Source organism: Chelonia mydas, chromosome 16 (assembly GCF_015237465.2).
Source record: "Chelonia mydas isolate rCheMyd1 chromosome 16, rCheMyd1.pri.v2, whole genome shotgun sequence".
Taxonomy (NCBI): Eukaryota; Metazoa; Chordata; order Testudines; family Cheloniidae; genus Chelonia; species Chelonia mydas.
In genome coordinates this window covers 25,450,763-25,475,192 of record NC_057857.1, presented here as the reverse complement: position 1 = coordinate 25,475,192, position 24,430 = coordinate 25,450,763, and the positions used below count along the sequence as shown (strand labels likewise).

The 24,430-nt window shown below is 44.1% G+C and overlaps 2 protein-coding genes across 15 annotated transcripts in view; one reads left to right on the top strand and one right to left on the bottom strand.

Moving 5' to 3' along the window:
• The window catches only part of GARNL3 (GTPase activating Rap/RanGAP domain like 3), a 227,851-nt gene extending 213,603 nt beyond the window's left edge, over positions 1-14,248 (top strand). For 13 of the 14 annotated variants that reach the window (XM_043530540.1, XM_037879520.2, XM_043530542.1 and 10 more), the window contains 3 exons: positions 7,743-7,949; positions 8,291-8,402; positions 11,516-14,248. In XM_043530540.1, coding sequence (XP_043386475.1) covers positions 7,743-7,949; positions 8,291-8,402; positions 11,516-11,672 — 476 coding nt within the window. In that variant the 3' untranslated portion in view covers positions 11,673-14,248. The remainder of the gene's footprint in view (positions 1-7,742; positions 7,950-8,290; positions 8,403-11,515) is intronic. The other variant, XM_043530547.1, reaches the window with a different exon arrangement.
• SLC2A8 (solute carrier family 2 member 8) overlaps positions 1,234-24,430 on the bottom strand; it is a 116,982-nt gene continuing 93,785 nt past the window's right edge. The window contains exon 12 of the mRNA XM_043530557.1: positions 1,234-1,686. Coding sequence (XP_043386492.1) covers positions 1,681-1,686 — 6 coding nt within the window. The 3' untranslated portion in view covers positions 1,234-1,680. The remainder of the gene's footprint in view (positions 1,687-24,430) is intronic.

Sequence of the window (24,430 nt, the reverse complement as noted above, 5' to 3'; positions counted from 1 at the left end):
AGGATGCGTCCGAGGCCGACATTCCAGCCACTGTCCTGGATCCTGCCCCCTTCTGTTTCTCCAACCAACTTTTTCATTTTTCCTCCCAGCCTGAGTGTCTATAACATCGGACTGTTGGGTCCTCAATACTGTGGTGCAGGGCTATACCCTCCAGGTTGTTTCTATCTTCCATCCCTCCCGGGGACCCCTCTCACGAGAGTCTACTGCATCAGGAGGTGCAAGGCTTGCTGCAGGTGTGGGCCTCGGAAAAAGTCCCCCTAGACCTTAGGGGCAAGGAGTTCTACTCCTTTTACTTTCTGATCCCAAAGGTCCCATCCTGGACCTGCGAGCCCTCAACAAGCATCTCAAGAAGTTGAGCTTCCGCATGGTTTCCCTGGCCTCAATCATCCCCTCCCTGGATCCGGGAAACTGGTATGCCGCCTGTCCTGTCCCCTGCTGACTTGCAACTTCCCAGTTCCTAATGGGATCCAAACCCTAAATAAATTCATTTTACTCCGTATAAAGTGTATACAGGGTAAATTCATAAATTGTTATCCCTCTAGAACACTGATAGAGAGATATGCACAGCTGTTTGCTCCCCCAGGTATTAATACTTGCTGTGGGTTAACTAGTAAGCAAAAAGTGATTTTATTAAATATAAAAAGTAGGATTTAAGTGGTTCCAAGTAATAACAGACAGAACAAAGTGAATTACCAAGCAAAATAAAACAAAAACACACAAGTCTAGGCCTAATACAGTAGGAAACTAAATGCAGGTAAATCTCACCCTCAGAGATGTTCCAATAAGCTTCTTTCACAGACTAGACTCCTTCCTAGTCTGGGTCCAGCAATCACTCACACCCCTGTAGTTACTGTCCTTTGTTCCAGTTTCTTTCAGGGATCTCTTTGGGGTGGAGAGGCTATCTTCTGAGCCAGCTGAAGACAAAATGGAGGGGTTTCCAGGGCCTTTGTTCTCCTGTGTAACATCACAGTCACAAGATGGAGCCTTTAGCCATCTGGGCAAGTCACATGTCTGTGGATGATTCAGCTTTTTGCAGGCTGACGCCATTGTTTACATGTTAGTTTGAATGTTCCCAGGAAAGCTCAGATGTGGATTGGCATCTCCCAAAGTTAGTTAAGTACTCCCAATTACTTGAATAACCCCTTCACACGATGTTGACCAAATCTGCCTTATGTGCTTCCTACAGCAAACACTTTAAATACAAGCATAGAGCCAACACTCATAACTTCAGATATAAAAATGATACATGCATACAAATATAATGAATATATTCAGTAGATCATAGCCTGTGCAAAGATATGTTACATGGCATATCTAGAATAAAACATATTCCAGTTATGTCATATTTACACTCCTAAGCATATTTCTTTAAAGTATTATGGGGTGCAATGTCACAGCGCCCTCGACTTAAAGGACTCGTACTTTGATATAGTGATCTTTCAAGGACACAGACGCTTCCTCCACTTCACAGTGGGATCCGCAAACTACCAGTTCACAGTGCTCCCCTTCGGCCTGGCTACGGCTCCAAGGGTGTTTACAAAATGCATGTCAGTGGTGGCGTCTCACCTCAGGCGTTCAAGTATCCTGATCTACCCGTACCTGGACGACTGGCTGGTCAAGGGTCACTCCAGATCCCAGGTCCAGGACTCCGTCGCGATGCTGTTGACCACGTGCAGGAGACTAGGCCTGTTGATAAACGAGGAAAAATCAACATTAGTCCCTGTACAAAAGATAGAGTTTATCAGGGCGGTCCTTGACTCCGCCAGAGCGAAGGAGTTTCTGCTGCATGACAAGTTCGAGACCATGAGGGACCTCATTGCTGGAGTCTCTGCATTTCCTCTCACAATGGCCAGGGTCTGCCTATGGCTGCTGGGCCACATGGCGGTGTGCACATACGTCGTCCGCCATGCGAGGCTCCGAAATGCATCCCCTCCAGCAATGGCTGGCTATGGACTGTGCCCTGTCCAGGGATCACATGGACAAGGTCATCACCATCCCATCAGAGGTACTCACAGTGCTGCAGTGGTGGACCGACCCTGGAACAGTCTTCGAAGGAGTCCTGTTCGATACCCTGTGACCTTCAGTGTCGCTGATATCGGATGCCTTGGACTTTGGCTGGGGAGCACAAGGCACGTGGTCCGCAGAGGAGATGACGTTGCATATAAATGTTAAAGAGCTCAGGTCAGTTTGCCTGGCCTGTGGAGTGTTCCTCCTGCAGTTATCCGGCCAAGTGGTTCGAGTGCTGATGGACTACACGGTCTCGATGTTTTACATCAACAGGCAAGGAGGAACGTGCTTGTCGGCCCTCTGTCAAGAGGCACTCCACCTATGGGATTTCTGCATCCAGCATGCGATCCACCTGGAGGTGTATCACCTTTCTGGCATCAGGAACATGCTGGCAGATTGCCTCAGCAGGTCCTTCTTTTCTCACCACGAGTGGTCGCTCCACTCGGTAGTGTTCCAGATGCTCTTCCAGAGGTGGGGAACTCCCCGAGTAGACCTGTTTGCCACCAGGCAGAACAGGAAATGTCATCAGATTTGCTCCCTGCAGGGTCTTGGTAAAGGCGCTCTTTCAGACTCCTTTCTCCTGTCCTGGTGGAGAGATCTGATGTATGCGTTCCCGCCCATCCCGCTAGTCAGCAGAGGGACAAGGCTCGAGTCATTGTGATCGGTCCAGTGTGGCTGTGCCAGCATTGGTTCGGCACGCTACTGGATCTGGTAGTAGTCTCCCGTGGCCTCTGCCCAACCGCCCGGACCTTCTCTCACAAGACCACGGTCATCTCCTGCACCCCAACCTTGCCTCCTTCCACCTCATGGCGTGGATGCTGCATGGTTGAACCCAGAGGAACAAGCCTGCTCCAGGGAGTTGCACCAGGTCCTTTTGGGAAGTAGAAAACCCTCCACTAGGGCAACTTACCTGGCGAAGTGGACGAGATTCTCCTACTGGGTGTCTAAAAGTAGCGTCTCTCCAATGCACTCTTCGCTGCAGTCAATCTTGGAATACCTACTCCTCCTGAAAAATCAGGCCTGGCCCTCTCGTCTATCAAGGTTCATCTAGGTGCCATCTCTGCTTTTCATCCACCGATCCAGGGTAGATTGGTGTTCTCACACGAGATGTCCATCAGGTCTCGAAAGGCTCTTCCCTCCTATTAGGGATCCTGTCCCATAGTGGGACCTCAGTCTGGTTCTCTTCAGATTCACGGGTCTGCCTTTTGAGCCCTTAGGCTCTTGTTCCCTTTCTCACCTATCATGGAAAGTCGCCTTTATTGTGGCAGTGACATCGGCTAGACGGAACTGCCATATGTGATCTTCTACAAAGACAAGGTACAGCTGCGACCCTAGCAGGCCTTCCTGCTGAAGGTGGTGTCTTCCTTCCATATCAACAAGGACATCATCTTCCTGGTGTTCTGTCCTAAGCCTCACAAGACAAATGAGGAGAGGTGGCTGGACGTCCAACGTGCCTTGGCATTTTACCTGGAGCATATCAAGTCCTTTTGCAGGTTGACACAGCTCTTCATTATGACGGTGGACAGGATGAAGGGCCTGCCGGTCTCCTCTCAGAGGATCTCTAACTGGATCACTTCCTGCATCTGGACCTGTTATGAGTTGGCGCAGGTTCAGCCACTGCCATTGGTGAAGGCCCACTCGACGAGAGCAGAAGCGTCTTCGACGGCCTTCCTGGCACATGTCCCCCATCCAGGACATTTGCAGAGCCACGACATGGTCTTCGGTTCACATGTTCACAGTACACTACACCACGCTATCATCCAGCAGGCCAGGGATGATGCTGGGTTTGGCAGAGCTGTGTACACATACAAAATGGAAAATGACTGCCTAGGAAGGAGTACTGCAGAAAGGGATCTGGAAGTCATAGTGGACCACAAGCTAAATGTGAAGCAAATATCATTCTGGGATGTATTAGCAGGCGTGTTGTAATCAAGACACGAGAAGTAATTCTCCCACCCTACTCCATGCTGATTAGGCCTCAACTGGAGTAGTGTGTCCAGTTCTGGGCGCCACATTTCAGGAAAGATGTAGACAAATTGGAGAAAGCCCAGAGAAGAGCAACAAAAATGATTAAAGGTCTTGAAAACATGACACATGAGGGAAGACTGAAAAAATTGGGTTTGCTTACTCTAGAAAAAAGAAGACTGAGAGGGGACATAACAGTTTTCAAGTACATAAAATGTTGTTACAAGGAGGAGGGAGAAAATTGTTCTACTTAACCTCTGAGGAAAAGACAAGAAGCAATGGGCTTAAATTGCAGCAAGGACAGTTTAGGTTGGACATTAGGAAAAACTTTAACTGTCACAGTGGTTAAGCATTAGAATAAATTGCCTAGGGAGCTTGTGGAATCTCCATCGTGGATTTTTGAGAGCAGGTTGGAAAAACACCTGTCAGGGATGGTCTAGATCAGTGGTTCTCAACCTTTTTACCATTGGGGGCTGCATCCATTACTACCGGTATGGCCCTGAGGATGTCACGTGGGTTGCAGCTCTGTGCTGATTGGGCTGCAGGTTGAGAACCACTGATCTAGATAATACTTAGTCCTGCCATGAGTACAGGGGACTGGACTAGATGACCTCTCAAGGTCCCTTCAAGTGCTACAATTCTATAATTTGTTACCTATGTGGGTATTTATAGATTGTAATCAAGTCATCCCTTAATCTTCTCTTTGTTAAGCTAAATAGATTGAGGGAATCTATTCCTTGAGTCATAAGGCATGTTTTCTAATCCTTTAATCATTCTCATGACTCTTCTCTGAACCCTCTCTCCAATTTATCAATATCCTTCTTGAGTTGTGGGAACCGGAACTGGACGTGATATTCCAGCAGTGGTTGCACCAGTGCCAAATGCTGAGGTAAAATAACTTCTGTACTCCTACTGGGGTTCCCCTGTTTATGCATACCAGGATTGCATTAGCTCTTTTGGGTCCTGTGCCACACTGGGAGCTCATGCTTAGATGATTATCCACCAGGATCCCCAAATCTTTTTCAGAGTCACTGCTTCTCAATACAGTGTCCCCTGTCCTGTAAGTATTGCCTACATTCTTTCACATAACAAGAACCTAATGCCTAAAAACTGAAGCCATACAAATTAATATTAGAAACAAGACACAGATTTTTAACTATGAGGGCAATTAACCATTAGAACAAACTACCAAGAGAAGTGGTGGATTCTCCATCTTCATGTCTTCAAATCAAGACTGGATTCCTTTCTGGAAGATATGCTTTAGTTAAACACAAGTTATTGGGCTCATTACAGGTGTAACTGGATGAAATGTAATGGCCTGTGATATACAGTTGGTCAAACTACAGGAGGGTAAAATGAGGAAAGATATGAGCACTTAGCACACAATTAAGATATTGAAAACAAAATTAATCAAGGAGCCAAAGGATACAAAGAGAAGAAATTACTGAATTGCCTATATACTAATGCAAGGAGCCAAGGAACAAACAAGAGGAATTGGAATTGCTCATTTATCAGCATAAATCTGATGTAGTTGTATTACTGAAACTTGGTGGGATGATTTGACAACTGGAATGTTAGAATCAATGGTTATAACCCATTTATGAAGGGCTGGGTGGCAAAAGGGGAGAGGGAGTGGAACTCTGTCAAACATTAACTGTTTCCAAATCACTGATAACTCAGAAGAAAATGATCTTGGTTATGTTTCAGTGTCCTAACACAGAGGTTCTCAACCTTTGTCCTACTGAGACTCCCCCAACATGTTATAAAAATTCCATGGCCCACCCATGCCACAACAACTGTTTTTCAGTAGATTAAAAGCCAGGGCCGGTATTAGGGGGTAGCAAGCAGAGCAATTGCCCAGGGCCTCACGCCACGGGGCGCCCCACGAAGCTAAGTTGCTCAGGCTTCAGCTTCAGCCTGGGGAGGAGGGGCTTGGGCTTCAGCCCTGACCAGCAGGTCCAAAGTGACCACACTCTTCACAATGTGGATTTCTGCAGGAAATGTCCCACCTTGATTATCATACACATTGTGAAGAGAGTGGTCACTTTGGATGGGCTATTGCCAGCAAGAGAGTGAGTTTGTCGGTGGGGGGCGGAGGGTGAGAAAACCTGGATTTGTGCTGGAAATGGCCCATCTTGATGATCACTTTAGATAAGCTATTACCAGCAGGAGAGTGGAGTGGGAGGAGGTATTGTTTCATGGTGTCTGTGTATATAATAATGTCTTCTGCAATTTCCACAGTATGCATCCGATGAAGTGAGCTGTAGCTCATGAAAGCTCATGCTCAAATAAATTGGTTAGTCTCTAAGGTGCCACAAGTACTCCTTTTTGCGAATACAGACTCACACGGCTGTTACTCTGAAACATAGAGACCATCACTCGAAGAAGAACTTATAGCACAGTTTCAGAGTTATAAAGTACCAGTAACATTATTAGTTTAAACAATCCTATCAAAGAAAGCTGCAAAGGGGTCCCTGTGAAGTTACTGCCCAGCTGCTCATAGTGGATCTCTGATGGTAACACTGAAAAGGGGAGCTTGCATCCCCATTGTCTTCAACTGCATGTAAACTATTTTAACAAAGGGAACAGCAATCCCTGTTTTCCCCTCTGTGTTCTGTATCAATAAAATGCTGTAGTCATTTCACTATAAAATCATACTCTGTTAACAGCATCCACTGTCTAGTTCAGGGGCGGGCAAACTTTTTGGCCTGAGGGCTGCAATGGGTTTCAGAAATTGTATGAAGGGCTGGTTAAGGGAGGCTGTGCCTCCCCAAACAGCCAGGCATAGCCCGGCCCCTGCCCCCTATCTGACCCCCCATACACACACACTTCTCGCCCCCTGACAGCCCCCCGGGACCCATGCTCCATCCAACCCCCTGCTCTCTGTCCCCTGACCATCCCCGGACCCCGCCGCCCCTAACTGCCCCCTGCCGTCCCATCCAACCTCCCTCTCCTTCCTGATTACCCCCGCAGGATCCCTGCCCCATCCACCCCCCCTGCTCCCTGACCATCCCCAGAACCCCCGCTCCTGACTGTCCCCCGCCCCATCCAACCCCCCTCTCCGTCCTGACTGCCCCCCCCAGGACCCGCCCCATCCAACCACCCCTTCTCCCTGACTGCCCCCAGAACCCCTGCCCCCATTCAACCCTGTTCCCTGCCCTCTGACCTCCCCAAACCCTATCGCACCCCTGGCCCCTGACCGCCCCCCAAACTCCCCTGCCCTCTATCCTTACCCCTCCCCCACTCCCTGCCCCCTTACCGTACTGCCTGGAGTACCGATGGCTGGTGGCGCGGCGGCACCAGGACAGGCAGCCGCGTCGCCCGGCTGGAGCTAGCCACACACCATGCAGCACAGAGCAACAAGTCAGGCTGGGCTCTGCAGCCTCGCTGCCCCAGGAGCTCACAGCCCCACCACCCAGAGCATTGAGCTGGCAGTGCAGTGAGCTGAGGCTGCGGGGGGGGGGATCAGCAGGGGACGGGCCGGGGCTAGCCCCCCGGGCCAGGAGCTCAGGGGCTGGGCAAAGTTGTCCCACGGACCAGATATGGCCCACAGGCCTTAGTTTGCCCACCTCTGGTCTAGTTCCAGTGTGCTTTTATGTCCAATTGTTGTCTGTTTACTTAGATGGTAAGTGCTGCAGGTAAATGGCCATGTCTTCGTTATGACTAGCTGAACATGTTGTAACCGCTCAAGAGATAAAAAATAATGTGTCAAATTATTATTTCTTTGAAAATATGAAAATCTATTTCTGGTTATTTTTTCTGTGTTTCAGGTGAAGTTCAGTATAAAAACTTATACAAAATTCCTCTCAGTAACCTGGTTGGGAGGAGCATTGAACGACCTCTGAAGTCACCATTAGTCCCCAAGGCCATCACCCCAACGTCCAGTGTTATTGCCTCGGCTCCTGTCAGTCACTCATTATCTTTGTCTCGTATGGAAATTAAAGAAATTGCAAGCAGGACACGCAAAGAACTACTAGGTAAAGCCTCTTGATTGATATAATCAATTCCCAATTATACTACCTAGAGTCTGTGTCACCCATTTAGATTTCTGGAGTGACACATAGCAGAAAATATTACAAAAATAAAATGTCAGCTGGTGAAAAAGCAGCCTCTTTGTAAAAAGGCTACATGCTTTAAAGAAAACATAAAAACTTTGGTAATCTGGTGTCTGATTCACTAATGCACACAGTAGGTCTGTACTCTAACCCAGTCATAACGTAGCCAGTGTCTGAAGCCAGTGAAAGGTATTGTAGCTATAACAGCCCCATGAATGTTTAATCTCTTTTCTGAAAACTAAGTCTTTTATTCCTTTATTGAGGCCTCTTGGATGAGAAAGTTCCCAAATCAGAAGTAGCACAGAAGCAAAAGAAGGTTCCTCGAAAACCATCAGACCCCAAGCAGGGAGCAATAAGGTCAACAAGCAGTGACAGGTAAAGAGGAGGATTTAAAAAAGAATCACACTAAATGAGAGGGTAAAATCCTTGGGGCATGAACTATGTTTTCCTTTGTGTAGTGCAATGGGTCCTGACCCTGAGTGGGCTGCTGGGTTGTACTGTAATATTAATGATAATTTTAAACTATAACCCGTTTTAAAAAAAATTCCATAACGCTGCCCTGGTGTAGTGTCAGAACTGGGACCAGTAATAATTTTGGCTAAGGATTGTCAATATTTTCATATCATCTCTGGTTTCTAGGTGTTTATAGCCTTTTTGAATTATATCTGGCTGTACCTAGGAACCAAATCATGGACCTATGAACAAAACCAGACTAACTGTGCCTTGATAGGGTAACTACCATGTTTGCGCCTCTCTCAGAAGATTTTGGCAAACAGATTTGCAGATTTTGGATTCACTGGTGAGACAGGGTCAGGCCAGACAGCTACAGGAGAAGAAGGAAGGTATAATCCTTTGATAAGTAGGTCCCTCTTCCCCCGGTAACTGAGCAGGGGTTACTCCAAGTTAATTAGCCAATTAAAAACCTGGAGCCAATTAAAAACCTGCCAGAATGGGGTTAAAAGCCTTCCCCCCAGCCAGTCAGGGGGGTGATAGGTGTTGTGAGAGTGAAGGCGAGCTGTTGGAGAGCTGAGCGGTGCAGAAGCTGCCATGGACCGGGGAGAACCCCACAGGTATAGAGACTGGGGAGAAACCCTACCCTAAACAGGAGCTAAGGACCCTTCCAGGTCCAAAGACCTGAAGAAAAGGACCCTGCCAGAGGGGAGAGACTGAGCTTTGCATTTGGTGTGATGCTGCCACACCCGAAAGGACTAACAGAGACTAGGGGCTTTCCCTCCCCCGGCAGGAGGATCGGGAGGAACCCTGCCCAAGCAAAGTCAGGACAATAAGCCAAGAGGCGTGGGGAAATAACCCAGGGAAGCTAGCAGATTTCTTGGGAACTGGCAGCATGAGGCTGCTATTTATAGGGTCCCTGGATTGGGGCCTGGAGTAGAGGGCAGGACTGGGCCCCCTTCCCCCTTTTCCTCTTATTGGATGTCCACCGAGGAGGCCAGAAGCCCCAGTGAAGCAGTGAGGGCCTAGCAGGCCCAGAAACAGGAAGGCCGCCTGGAGACAGTATTTCCCCGCCCACCATAAAATGGGAGGGGAGGGATTCTGAGAGACAAGACGCTATCCTGACCCACTGCTAGAAAGAAGCGCGGGACCCACCGAGACAAAGAAGAAGTCCTGTTCCCTCTTTACAGTCCTTGCTGACTATATAGAATTTCTCTAAACTGCCTCCCCCTCAGCCCTGCTGCTCCTGCAATACTCAGTGCACTATGGAATCTATACTTGAGAAGAGCAAAGGCAGGATTTGGCCCAGACGTGACTGGTGATTTTTTTCATTAACACAATTTTAAATTACAGAGAATAAAAGTAGATTGATTTAAATATTTTACCTAGAAATGACAATATAAAATATTTGTTTGAGACAGTCAGCCTCACCTCAGTCCCTGGAAAAATCATGGAGCAGGTCCTCAAGGAATCAATTCTGAAGCACTTAGAGGAGAGGAAAGTGATCAGGAACAGTCAGCATGGATTCACCAAGGGCAAGTCGTGCCTGACTAATCTAATTGCCTTCTATGACGAGATAACTGGCTCTGTGGATGAGGGGAAAGCGGTGGACGTGTTGTTCCTTGACTTTAGCAAAGCTTTTGACACAGTCTCCCACAGTATTCTTGCCGGCAAGATAAAGAAGTATGGGCTGGATAAATGGACTATAAGGTGGATAGAAAGCTGGCTAGATTGTTGGGCTCAACGGGTAGTGATCAATGGCTCCATGTCTAGTTGGCAGCCGGTATCAAGTGGAGTGCCCCAAGGGTGGGTCCTCGGGCTGGTTTTGTTCAATATCTTCATAAATGATCTGGAGGATGGTGTGGATTGCACCCTCAGCAAGTTTGCAGATGACACTAAACTGGGAGGAGTGGTAGATACGCTGGAGGGTAGGGATAGGATACAGAGGGCCCTAGACAAATTAGAGGATTGGGCCAAAAGAAATCTGATGAGGTTCAACAAGGACAAGTGCAGAGTCCTGCACTTAGGACGGAAGAATCCCATGCACCGCTACAGACTAGGGACCGAATGGCTCGGCAGCAGTTCTGCAGAAAAGGACCTAGGGGTTACAGTGGACGAGAAGCTGGATATGAGTCAACAGTGTGCCCTTGTTGCCAAGAAGGCCAATGGCATTTTGGGATGTATAAGTAGGAGCGTAGCCAGCAGATCGAGGGACGTGATCGTTCCCCTCTATTTGACATTGGTGAGGCCTCATCTGGAGTACTGTGTCCAGTTTTGGGCCCCACACTACAAGAAGGATGTGGAAAAATTAGAAAGCGTCCAGCGGAGGGCAACAAAAATGATTAGGGGACTGGAACACGTGACTTATGAGGAGAGGCTGAGGGAACTGGGATTGTTTAGTCTGCGGAAGAGAAGAATGAGGGGGGATTTGATAGCTGCTTTCAACTACCTGAAAGGGGGTTCCAAAGAGGATGGATCTAGACTGTTCTCAGTGGTAGCTGATGACAGAACAAGGAGTAATGGTCTCAAGTTACAGTGGGGGAGGTTTAGGTTGGATATTAGGAAAAACTTTCTCACTAGGAGGGTGGTGAAACACTGGAATGCTTTACCTAGGGAGGTGGTGGAATCTCCTTCCTTAGATATTTTTAAGGTCAGGCTTGACAAAGCCCTGGCTGGGATGATTTAATTGGGGATTGGTCCTGCTTTGAGCAGGGGGTTGGACTAGATGACCTCCTGAGGTCCCTTCCAACACTGATATTCTATGATTCTACGATTCTATGACTTCATCCATGAACATTAATTGCCGGGGATATTTGATTGTCTGTAAACTTGATATTTGTGTGCATTTTCTATTGTCCAGGTTGGTGGGAATATGAGTGAATACTCTGAAAAATCAGAGTTAAAAGGAGAGGGGTCAAACTATTCCGAGGTCCTAGATCTGTCTTCAGACTAAAGTGGTTGTGCCCAGGGATAGCTGTTCATTTGCTTCTTGCTTTGATCTGAGTGTTTTCACAGAGATTTTGCCTTCCTTCTTGCAGGATAATTTCAAGCTCTTTTGAAAGCAATTCTGAAGGGCGTCACCTTTCCACTAGTTCAGATCCTGATACTGCAGCAAACCAGGAGGAGAGCCCACCATCTAGCAGTCCATTTCATCTCACTACTTCATTTGATGAAGACATCATTGACTTGAAGTGAAGACAATCTTGAGTCCTTTATTTTCTCCTTTTCCTTTTCTTATGACTCTGAAGGCCTTATAGGAATGTCACAACACTGCTTTTAGTGATAACGTATGGCTGGAAATGGAGAATATTGGTGAATATTCTCTACAGAACCCAATTGGGTGAAGCTTTTTTGCCATCTTTATGTTTACCTTTCTCAGTTAAAGAAACTTTGGTTCGTATTGTAACAAGGTGGTAGATATCAATGGTAGTTTTAGGATGAAAATTTTAAGTAAATAAAAGGATTCATTTTTATTCTCTCTGAACTTCTTATGTTTGGAGTACCTGAATGAGAGTAATATTTAGCTGTGTTATTTGCAGCCACTGATATTACAAATTATTCCATAGCACAGTGTGTCACGTAGAAAGGTAATATTTATAAAGAAAATAATTTATTTCAAATTTTTTAAAAGATAAAAACAGACTTGTGGCAAAGTTCTTTTCAGCCAGGATGATCTGTCCCTGAAGTGGTACCATTCTGTTATAATGTTTACTGAAGAACCAAGGATATTCTGTGAAGATCGGGTAAGATAAAGCATAAATTTCTAACAGTGAGAGTAATTAAGCACGGAAACAATTTACCAAGGGTCATAGTGGAGTCTCCATCATTGATAATTTTTAAATCAAAAGTGAATGTTTTTCTAAAAGTTCTGCTCTAGGAATTATCTTGTGTAAGTTAAATGGCCTGTGTTATACAGGAGGTTAGACTAGATGATCACAATGGTCCCTTCAGGCCTTGGAATCTATTAATAAGATACAAATATGTTTTCTTAGCTCTCATCTTTCCATGTATATTTTTTTTTGAGAGGAACCTGAAAACAAGATTTGGAGTAAAAATTCCAGAATGCAGAGAAGTTTGTAGAAAAATATGAACTTTCAGATTATCCTCTAAAAATTGAAAATCAAAGATAAAGGAAGAAAGATGCATCAGGCTAACAACGTAACTGGAATATTATCCCTGTTGTGTACCTGCAGACTTCTTGAAAACACAGTATGTACGAGCCAGCATCTGATTTTGCATTCCATTTTCTATCAGTATTTGGACTTGCAGATGAACCTCCTGTTAATATGCAGGCACCTGTATTTGTTGCTGTTTTCTTGTGCATTAACTGTTTAAATGATAAAATTTTAGACTGCTCCAAATAGCTACATTTTGCTGAGTGAATTCAGGCTGAAATGTCACTGAACAGCTAGGTTTTTGTGGTGAAATAGTAACAATAAACCTTTTGATGTATGAAAGACAGATTTCACCTACAAAATGATTCTTGAGGCCGTTCCTGAATTTTCTGTATGCCAAAAAATCAATTTGCAACAAAAATCAAAATGTTTTGTTTTTTCACGAAAATGTGATGTTTTCCTCCTTTTTTACTTTAAGATGTCAGCTCTATTTACAAGTTATTTCTTGTTCCATAATTAGAAATAGTTCAGCATCTTCATTATTTTAGGGATGCCATGCTGGTGTCATAGTTTGTTTCCTTCTTAGCATGAACAGCTGCAAACTTGTGTCTTTTAAATGAGTGTATCTGAATATAATCCAGTTTCCTGCCTAGTACTCTATTACTAACCTTTTACCAGTATAGGTAGCTGCTGATTGCTCCGCCAAGAAAATATTAATTAACTTCATTTAAAGGATCATTTCTTATTCTCAGCTGTAACATCTGATTAAGGAAAGAAGCAATATTTTCAGCTGCAATCATTCTTTCATTAGAAGAAAGTATTTTAACCAGTGGTTAGTATTACAGTATTTTTAAACCAGAAAATGTGTGCTGTAATTCTAAGTAAAAGCATCTAAGAAAAGAGAGCTGAAATTGTTTGCCAGAGATTTCAACTCTTGTGAGAGAATACGCCACAGTTGCTGTAAAGAGCTTACACACCCTATACCATTTACCAGTTCAGGTTGAAAAATGAAGCTGAAAGATGCCAAGCGTGGCACTTACTTTTGATGGAGTCTGGGGCCTATTCTGTGTGTGAATGACAGTATTTCATTATACAACTATATTCAGGGCAGACCATGTTAGCATGTAAGTGAACATGTATGGGGGCTCATTGAACCCACTTTAGAAGCACTAATTGCACTAACATCTCATCCTGAAAGAAACAACAGTCTTTTCTTTCCCTTTCTGCATCCTCAGCCTTGTTCCATTATGTTGCTTCTGTTGTGTTAGTTGTACATGCATATGCTCATGGGTTATTTTGGAGCCTATACTCATGTGTTGCAAACTCAGGCTTTAGTTAAAATAAAATTTTAACTGGAAATTTTGTTTTGTTTTGTCAAAATATCAAATTGTAAATTGAAATAGCTCATGGAACTGTTCTCTTCTTCTGATATTCTAGCACAGTCCACACAACTCAGCATATAAAAATTAGCATTAGCAAGATCCTGAAGCTGCTGAGGGAGTTAAGAGGGCATATTGAAGGGACTTAGCAAAGAGCTGCATAATCAGTAGGGCTGTCAAGTGATTAAAAAAATTAATCGCAATTAATCATGCGATTAAAAGAATCGTGCAATTAATTACACTGTTAAACAAGAATAGAATACCATTTATTTAAACATTTATGGATGTTTTCTACATTTTCAAATATACTAATTTCAATTACAACACAGAATACAAAGGGTACAGTGCTCATTTTATATTTATTTTTGATTACAAGTATTTGCACTGTAAAAAAAACAAGAGTGTTTTTAATTCACCTAATACAAATATTCTAGTGCAGTCTCTTTATCATGAAAGTTGAACTTACAAATGTAGAATTATGTACAAAAAAAATGCATTCAAAAATAAAACAATGTAAAATTTTAGAACCTGCAAGTCCACTCAGTCCTATCTCTTGTTCAGCCAATCGCTCAGACAAACAAGTTTGTTTACGTTTGCAGGAGATAATGCTGCCCGTTTCTTGTTTACAATGTCACCTGAAAGTGAGAACAGGCATTCTCATGGCACTGTTGTAGCCAGCATTGCAAGGTATTTATGTGCCAGATGCACTAAAGATTCATATGTCCCTTCGTGCTTCAACCACCATTCCAAGGAACATGCGTCCATGCTGATGGCAGGTTCTGCTCGATAACAATCCAAAACAGTGCGGACTGATGCTTGTTCATTTTCATTATCTGAGTCAGATGCCACCAGCAGAAGGTTGATTTTCTTTTTTGATGCTTCGGGTTCTGTAGTTTCCTCATCAGAGAGTTGCTCTTTTAAGACTTCTGAAAGCAAGCTCCACACCTTGTCCCTCTCAGATTTTGGAATGCACTTCAGATTCTTAAACCTTGGGTCAAATGCTGTAACTCTCTTTAGAAATCTCATATTGGTACCTTCTTTGCATTTTGTCAAATCCACAGTGAAAGTGTTCTTAAAATGAACATGTGCCGGGTCATCATCCAAGACTGTTATAACATGAAATATATGGCAGAACGCAGGTAAAACAGAGCAAGGGACATACAATTCTTCCCCAAGGAGTTCAGTCACAAATTTAATGACTGCATTATTTTTTTAATGAGTGTCATCAGCATGGAAGTATGTCCATTGGAGTGGTGGCCAAAGCATGAAGGGGAATACGAATGTTTTGCATATCTGGTATGTAAATACCTTGCAGTGCTCTCTACAAAAGTGCTATGCAAATGCCTGTTCGCACTTTCTGGTGACATTGTAAATAAGAAGAGGGCATCAGTATCTCCTGTAAATGTAAACAAAGTTGTTTGTCTTAGTGATTGGTTGAACAAGAAGTAGGACTGAGTGGACTTGTAGGCTCTGAAGTTTTACATTGTTTTGTTTTTGAGTGCAATTATGTAACAAAAAAAATCTACATTTGTAAGTTGCACTTTCACGACAAAGAAGTTGCACTATTGTACTTGTATGAGGTGAATTGAAAAATACTATTTCTTTTGTTTATGATTTTTACAGTGCAAATATTTGTAACCAAAAACAATATACACTTTGATTCCAGTTTCAACACCATACAATATATATGAAAAGGTAGTAAAACATCCGAAATATTTAATAAATTTAAATTGGCATTCTATTGTTTAACAGTGCAATTAAAACTGCGATTAATCACGATTAAGTTTTGAGTTAATCGCATGAGTTAACTGCGATTAATTAACAGCCCGAATAATCAGTGCAGGAAAGGCCTCAGGAATGGAGAAATGAGAGAACTTGGCAGGAGCTGAGTAGATGATATGCAGGAAAGCGCATAGGCACATGTTTATGGTTATTGCTGTAGCACTGTAAGAAATTATTCTAGTCAGATACTCAGGAAAACAGCCCTTTTCTGTGAGCCTCATCACAGTAGCAACAACACATTTCCCAAGCTATATCTATCTACACATTCATAGAATTCTGAAGTCAATCTGTAACGGCAGCATCAGGTGGCTCCCAGATAATATCACTAAGCAAGATAAGAAGAGCTGAAAGGAGCGCAGACAGAAGTTGGATATTGAAGGTAGACAAAGTCATACTGGCAATAAGGTGCAGATTTTTAATAGTTATGGTAATTAACTGATCGAACAACCTACTGAGGGATGTGGTGGCTTCTCCATTACTTGGTGGCTTTAAATCAAGATTGGACATATTTCTAAAAGATATGTTCCTATCTTAACCAGAAGTTACTGAGTTTGATGCAGAAATCGTGTGAAATTCTATGGCTTGTGTTATGCACAAGTCATAATAGTCTTTTCTGCCCTTAAAAATCTATGAATTATATAATTCAGATAGCACCAGATCACAGGAAAATGACCTGAATTTGCCCAGGAAATGTGGACTGAGTGCCCTAACAAGTATCTCTTGTCTCTATTTCTTTGATTCAGTGATTAATCAGTGTGTCTTGGCAAATGTAGGGAGCACATCAGAATAGCCAAGGGGAGCCGAAAGAGGGCTGGTGGGATCAGATAGGCTGTGTGGGGCACAGAGTGTGTATCCAAATATCCAGGAGATAGAGAGAGAGAGAGTGTGTGTGTGTGAGCAAGAGAGCACACACAGGAAAAAGGGTGGGGGGGGGGGAAAGAAAAGTCAGAGAGGAGGTCATAGTGTAAAATACAGTAATTATAATGTTAAATAGTTGGCTCTCCATAGCCAGTGTCCTAGATCCTTCCCGGTTAGGTTACAGGCTAGAATTTGAAATAGAAATAGCATTGGAGATGCTGATGGATGATCTCTTGCTCCTCATGGATAAATGCCAAATGTCCATACACATAGGATACTCTGCTGCCTGAGAGAGGTGTCAGGGGCTCAAGGGAAACTAAAATGGCTTTTTGGAGGCCTGTAGTGATGGGCAACTGCACTTGTGCCACCTGGACCCTCACCTATGCAGTTTTCTCCCTTTGCCTTTTTAGTATTTACATGCAACTTCTGAGAATTGGCAAGATGTCTTGAGTGCAAATTTTAGGACTATACAACTAAGCCAACTCCTCCTGCCTGTCACAACCTGATACCCAGCTATCCCAGTGCCTGGCCAAGACCAGCAAATGAATGAGAAAAAGCTGGTTGAAATTACACTCTAGCAAGACGGGGATTATGCTGGTAAGTAGAAGGAAACAATTGAAAAACCACAGTACTGTCTCCGTCAGTGGAGGCATGCCCTGAAGAAGAGCACTGAGTAGCTCAAAAGCTTCTCTCTCTCACCAACAAAAGTTGGTTCAATAAAAGATATTACCTCACCCACCTTGTCTCTCAAATCATCAAGACAGATCATAGCTGAAGGGCTCTTCCAGGCTCCTTGCTGATGCTGAACTCTCCCATGAGTATCCGCAAGAAACTTACTTTGCCCCCTGGTACTGGCAATGGGACTGCAGCACATCCTGGCCAATAGAATTGGCCATGATCATACACACAGGTTTCAGAGTAGCAGCCGTGTTAGTCTGTATTCGCAAAAAGAAAAGGAGTACTTGTGGCACCTTAGAGACTAACCAATTTATTTGAGCATAAGCTTTCGTGAGCTACAGCTCACTTCATCGGATGATCATACACACAGTCATTACTACTTCACTTGTTTTATAGAAATATAACTTATGTTAAGTTTAGAAGTGTGTAACAAGGGTGATGTCATGGTGGGAGTCTGCTATAGACCACCGGACCAGGAATGAGGTGGACGAGGCTTTCTTCCAGCAACTAATGGAAGTTACTAGATCACAGGCCCTAGTTCTCATGGAAGACTTCAATCACCCTGATATCTGCTGGGAGAGCAATACAGTGGTGCACAGACAATCCAGGAAGTTTTTGGAAAGTGTAGGGGACAATTTCCTGGTGCAAGTGCTGGAGGAACCAACTAGGGGCAGAGCTCTTCTTGACCTGCTGCTCACAAATCGGGAAGAATTAGTAGGGGAAGCAAAAGTGGATGGGAACCTGGGAGGCAGTGACCATGAGATGGTCGAGTTCAGGATCCTGACACAAAGAAGAAAGGAGAGCAGCAGAATACAGACCCTGGACTTCAGAAAAGCAGACTTTGACTCCCTCAGGGAACTGATGGGCAGGATCCCCTGTGAGAATAACATGAGGGGGAAAGGAGTCCAGGAGAGCTGGCTGTATTTTAAAGAATCCTTATTGAGGTTACAGGGACAAACCATCCCGATGTGTAGAAAGAATAGTAAATATGGCAGGCGACCAGCTTGGCTTAACAGTGAAATCCTTGCTGCTCTTAAACACAAAAAAGAAGCTTACAAGAAGTGGAAGATTGGTGAAGTGACCAGGGAAAAGTATAAAAATATTGCTCAGGCATGCAGGAGTGAAATCAGGAAGGCCAAATCACACTTGGAATTGCAGCTAGCAAGAGATGTTAAGAATAACAAGAAGGGTTTCTTCAGGTATGTTATGGCGATTGGGGGAGGTCCCAGATGACTGGAAAAAGGCTAATGTAGTGCTCATCTTTAAAAAAGAGGAGGAGGAGGATCCGGGGAACTACAGGCCAGTCAGCTTCACCTCAGTCCCTGGAAAAATCATGGAGCAGGTCCTCAAGGAATCAATTCTGAAGCACTTAGAGGAGAGGAAAGTGATCAGGAACAGTCAGCATGGATTCACCAAGGGCAAGTCATGCCTAACTAATCTAATTGCCTTCTATGATGAGATAACTGGCTCTGTGGATGAGGGGAAAGCGGTGGACGTGTTGTTCCTTGACTTTAGTAAAGCTTTTGACACGGTCTCCCACAGTATTCTTGCTAGCAAGTTAAAGAAGTATGGGCTGGATGAATGGACTATAAGGTGGATAGAAAGCTGGCTAGATTGTCAGGCTCAACTGGTAGTGATCAATGGCTCCATGTCTAGTTGGCAGCCTGTATCAAGTGAAGTGCCCCAAGGGTTGGTCCTGGGGCTGGTTTTGTTCAATATCTTCATAAATGATCTGGAGGATGGTGTGGATTGCACCCTCAGCAAGTTTGCAGATGACACTAAACTGGGAGGAGTGGTAGATACACTGGAGGGTAGGGATAGGATACAGAGGGCCCTAGACAAATTAGAGGATTGGGCCAAAAGAAATCTGATGAGGTTCAACAAGGACAAGTGCAGAGTCCTGCACTTAGGACGGAAGAATCCCATGCACCGCTACAGACTAGGGACCGAATGGCTCGGCAGCAGTTCTGCAGAAAAGGACCTAGGGGTTACAGTGGACGAGAAGCTGGATATGAGTCAACAGTGTGCCCTTGTTGCCAAGAAGGCCAATGGCATTTTGGGATGTATAAGTAGGGGCATAGCCAGCAGATCGAGGGACGTGATCGTTCCCCTCTATTCGACATTGGTGAGGCCTCATCTGGAGTACTGTGTCCAGTTTTGGGCCCTACACTACAAGAAGGATGTGGAAAAATTGGAAAGCGTCCAGCGGAGGGCAACAAAAATGATTAGGGGACTGGAACACGTGACTTATGAGGAGAGGCTGAGGGAACTGGGATTGTTTAGTCTGCGGAAGAGAAGAATGAGGGGGGATTTGATAGCTGCTTTCAACTACCTGAAAGGGGGTTCCAAAGAGGATGGATCTAGACCGTTCTCAGTGGTAACAGATGAAAGAACAAGGAGTAATGGTCTCAAGTTGCAGTGGGGGAGGTTTAGGTTGGATATTAGGAAAAAACTTTTTCACCAGGAGGATGGTGAAGCACTGGAATGCGTTACCTAGGGAGGTGGTGGAATCTCCTTCCTTAGAAGGTTTTAAGGCCCGGCTTGACAAAGCCCTGGCTGGGATGATTTAGTTGGGTTTGGTCCTCCTTTGAGCAGGGGGTTGGCTTAGATGACCTCCTGAGGTCCCTTCCAACCCGGATAGTCTATGATTCTATGATACGTTAGTTGAAAGCACAAAGCCTGAAAAAAATTTAGTTGGTCAGAATACAGCCGTGTCTTACCTCAGCAGCCTGGTTTACTGAGAGCACATCGTCGCTGCATTCCACTTACTCCACAGGCTCCCTGTAGAATGTTGAGTCATATTTAAGGCCAGCTACTTAAGGGACCTTGACTACCCTTGTCAGCTCTGCTCCTCAGGAACAATGGAACTGTACCCATCTCATGGAGAAAGCTCCTTTGTGAGGAGGCAGGCCTTTCTCAGGCTGGCCGAAGAATTTGTGCCTTACTCCTGGGGGAATTCTGCACCACTACACAATGCAGAATTTTGCAAAAATTAATGTTGGGCATGCAGAATTTCCTTTTCTCCCCACAGAAATGGGCAGCAGAGATATTGGCCACCACTAGGGGCCACTAGACCCCCAACTCGCAAATAGAAGACAAGGCTTGGGGGCGGGGGGTGAGGGGAGAAATCTGGAGGGTTCTCAGTAGCTGCAGTTCCCAGCATGTCCTGAAGGAAGGAGGTAGGGGCACACAGGAAACTCCATGCAAGCCAAGGACCCAGCATCAGGCTGTTTTTCCCTCTGAATCCCTGGGCTCTAGGCGGGTAGGGGTCTGTCAGTGTCTGGGCAGGGGGAGGGCCCCGCAGCTGGCTTCTGAGAGGGTAGGGGTAGGTGGTGTGAGTGTCTAGGCGGGGGGGAGGGCCCTGCAGCGGGGCTCTGGGGGGTAGAGGTTTGAGTGTCTGGGCTGGGGGGCCACCGTAGTTGGTCTTTGGGGGGAGGAGGTGTGAGTGTCTAACCCCCCTGCTGGGGTTTGGGGGGGAGGGGAGAGGGGCAGAGAAGCAGGAACTGGGCTGTCATAGGGGTTTCTTTAACTCTCTACTCCTTGGGGATTTTTTGTGTGTCTGTATTGTTACAGACATACTTGCTGACAGGTATTTTGAAATAAATTACCAAAATAATTGAAAGTGGTGTGATTATATAGTGTTGTTTTGAAAAATAAAATCTGAAGAATTTTGCAGAATTTTAAAATATTGTGTACAGAATTTTTAATTTTTTGGTGCAGAATTCCTCCAGGAGTAGTTCCTGCAGGAACTTTAGAATGGTGACACACTTTACCACTTTCCAAGCCAAATGAAAACTCACTTTTATCCTGTAGCATTCTTTCGTGGAACCTCACATTGTCTTTAAATAACTATAAAACAAAGCGCCAAAAAAAAATCTGTGGGGAGGAATGAAGGCCTACATTTGTTTTTAAACTTTGGAAGGGGGTACAAATACCAGCATGCTGGAAATAGTGTCAGAACCTAAGTAGAATGCAGTACATGTATAGTCAACCTTTGTCACGCTGTGTGGGGTGAGGGACTTGAAGTTTTGCCTCTCACAAGTTAGAAGCTCTTTCCTTCTGGAGAGACTAGAGATGAATGTATTTATTATTAGAGGTATGGTGTGTGTGGTGGGAGATAAATCTTTATGTGGTTGTGTGCATGAATATATTATAATAGCTGAAAGCCTATGCTGCTGCATGATCATTGCAGTTGGGCCAAGTAATCCTCCATCTATGCAGTCTCCCTCATACAACCAGTGAAATTGTTGCATGCAAAATTAGCTGTAAAGGCGGTGATTGGCAGAGTTACCTCTGATATCACACTGGTCTAGGACTCCTGCACAGCATAGATACATATTTTACTATAGTTGTACCCAGCATGGATGTAATTTGTAAAGTCAAAATGACTGAGAACTTAAAAATTGGATGGCAACAGCCTGCTAATACCATTGATGACTGAACCTGGTGATAGTCTGAACAAAAAGAGCCCTCAACCATGCTTGTAGCTGTTTTCATCGCTTCATACTGACTCGGACATTCTGATGTCAGCCTTTTTTGGAGAGCTCTGCCTTAGGACAGGGTGTGGTATACATGGCATTACAAACCCACCAAGGCAGGATTTGTCCACCTTGCTGTTCCAAGTGCCTGACGCTCCCTGGATTTATGTCAGCCTGTAGTCTGCCTTTTGGGTAACTAATATCCTCTTAAATTGTTGTAGCCCTGTTGGTCCCAGGATATTAGACACACAAGGTAGCTGAGGTAATATCTTTTATTGGACCAACTTGAAGTTACTACATCACCCACCTTGGTTCTCTAAGGCCCTCTCAAGTCCATCATTGAGGTCAGGTATGCTTGGTCATTCTAAAGATTTGAGCTGCCTTGCAAGTTATTCCCTTTCAGTAGCATGAATCAAAATGCTTCTAAAGAGCAACAAGATCTTTTGATAGCTTGTAGCTCGCTAGTCTGCCTCATGCCATACTGGGCACACTCACATGCCTAAGCATTTGGCTGGAATACATTTTGGAGAAAACACTCAAGTTTATTAATGCTGTCCAACAGCCAGGCTTAGACTCCTCCTGAGAAGATAGTAAATTAAAAAGCATGCGTTGGCACATACATTTATAATGATATTTTAAGGATATTTCTTTCCCCTTTCATTGTGTTTTTACATCCTGTTTGTAGCTTTCTATCTGTGAGAATGAACAAGAAATTGAAAATGAATATTGCTGTGATTGATAATTAATACACCCAGCATTTGCCACTTTAGCTAAAAAAAATCTTTTCTCATTGCCCTTCTGGTGTTGGTGAATGAGCTCGTATGGATTTTGTTTCGTGATGGAATAAATTCGACCTTGAGAAATTTGGATATCATTTCTAAGATACAGGAAATTCCGGTATTTGAGTCTTCAGCAAATGTCTTTACTAGCAGCCAGGTTACTAAATGTATTTTTAGTATTGTGACAGTACAACACTGCACTTCTGCCAGCCTGTATAATGCATGTCTGCTTTGCCCTAGTCCTACTAGTGACATTCAAATGACCAAGAGCAGCCTTTGTTTATCTGTGTAAATGTGATTTCATAACAATACTACGAGCCTTGAGGAAAAAAGAAAACAGGAATATCTTTGCACATTTATTTACTGCCTCTTGTTTAAGTATTTAGCTAGTTGAATGGAAGATGTTAGGATTCTAAGGTTTGTACAAAGCAGTTTGTGTCAACCCTGATTTTGTTTTGTTGAAGTGCTTGAATGTTAGCAGTGGGTTATGTACCTCAATGATTTTAGACTGTTGCTGAACCTTTGTGATCTAAAAATTTAACTACCACCAAGTGTCTTAAAATCTATTGTATTGCCACTGTTTTTAATCGCAAGTAATGTATATGTACTGTGTTTTGAATGTAGCCTGTAAAGAAAGGGAATCATTACTATAATAACTAAAGCTGTTTTCAGTGCAATAGGCCATTGTTGTGAAGGAGCAGCAGGTACTTTTTTGTTCATTGAGATGTAATAAATATTTATGAAATTCTACATGAGCCTGTTGTTTGGTTTTACTAATGAATTATTAGACCAATGAAGCACTGGACAGTGCTTTTCTTCCTTTCCAAAGGTGGTAGTTTCTCGACGTTCTGATGATGTTGTTCATTCATCTGTAGTCTGGAAGGAGTGGTGGTATTCTCATAAGGGGCAGCTTTGGGTCACTGTTTTCCCTGTTTAAGTGTTTCTAAGATTTTTTTTCCTTAAGAGATGTTGTTGTCATTTCAGAGGAGAAGACATGTATCAGCAGGGTTTGAACAAAAGCCCTTCCTGCATTGAAGGGCTTCTAAAGTCATATTCTTTGTTCTCCCAAGCCTATTCACGGGCAGGGTTCGGAACAGGAAGATGTCTCTGCTTTGGCACCCCTCACTCCCAGACTCATGGAAGAGGGTTCCCACCCCCCCCTTTGTGTGTGTGTGTGACATCTTCTTATTTTAGATAGTCTGAGTAAACTCATTCATATTTTGCACTGCAGTCAAGTTCTGTTTTCATTTCTAGAGTGTGGCCACAAATACTATATTTGGTAAATTTGCTTCGTTTTGCACATTTTACTGAATCTGCTAATGTACAGTTTGGGGCAGAGAGCTGTAGTTGTCTGGTTTGCTGATGGATTTGATCCCCTTGTGACATGGATGCATTCCCCTTCTGTTGCTAGCAGAAACCAACTTTCTGGCCCACCCAGCAATTGGCTGTACTGGTAAAGAATTTCCAATCCAGTCTTACCTCCCTGTCAAGTTGTCAACTCACTGATTTTTACTTCAGTCACACACTGAGCATTCCTAGCCTCCCACTACATGTGTACAACTCAGCCAACATTTTCTCTTGTTTTCAGGAATGATTTAGCAGGCCTTTTCAGCCTGACTCTCCTCTCAGTTACACCTGATTTGTACCAGTGTAATGCCCTTTAAGTCAGTAGAGTTACACTGGTGTTAATGAAAGGAGAACTGGGCCATTTACCTTTTAATTAAGTTATTCACTGAAAATACATGCCTGTTCTCCCATGCTTTTCCAGGTGCAGGTACAGAAACATTGCCCATTATGGCGCCTTTGAGGTCCTAGATGTGGGTTGGGTTGGAAGGTCTCCAAGTGCTGTGTTTAAGACCTGTTTAAAATGGATTTATTGCGCTG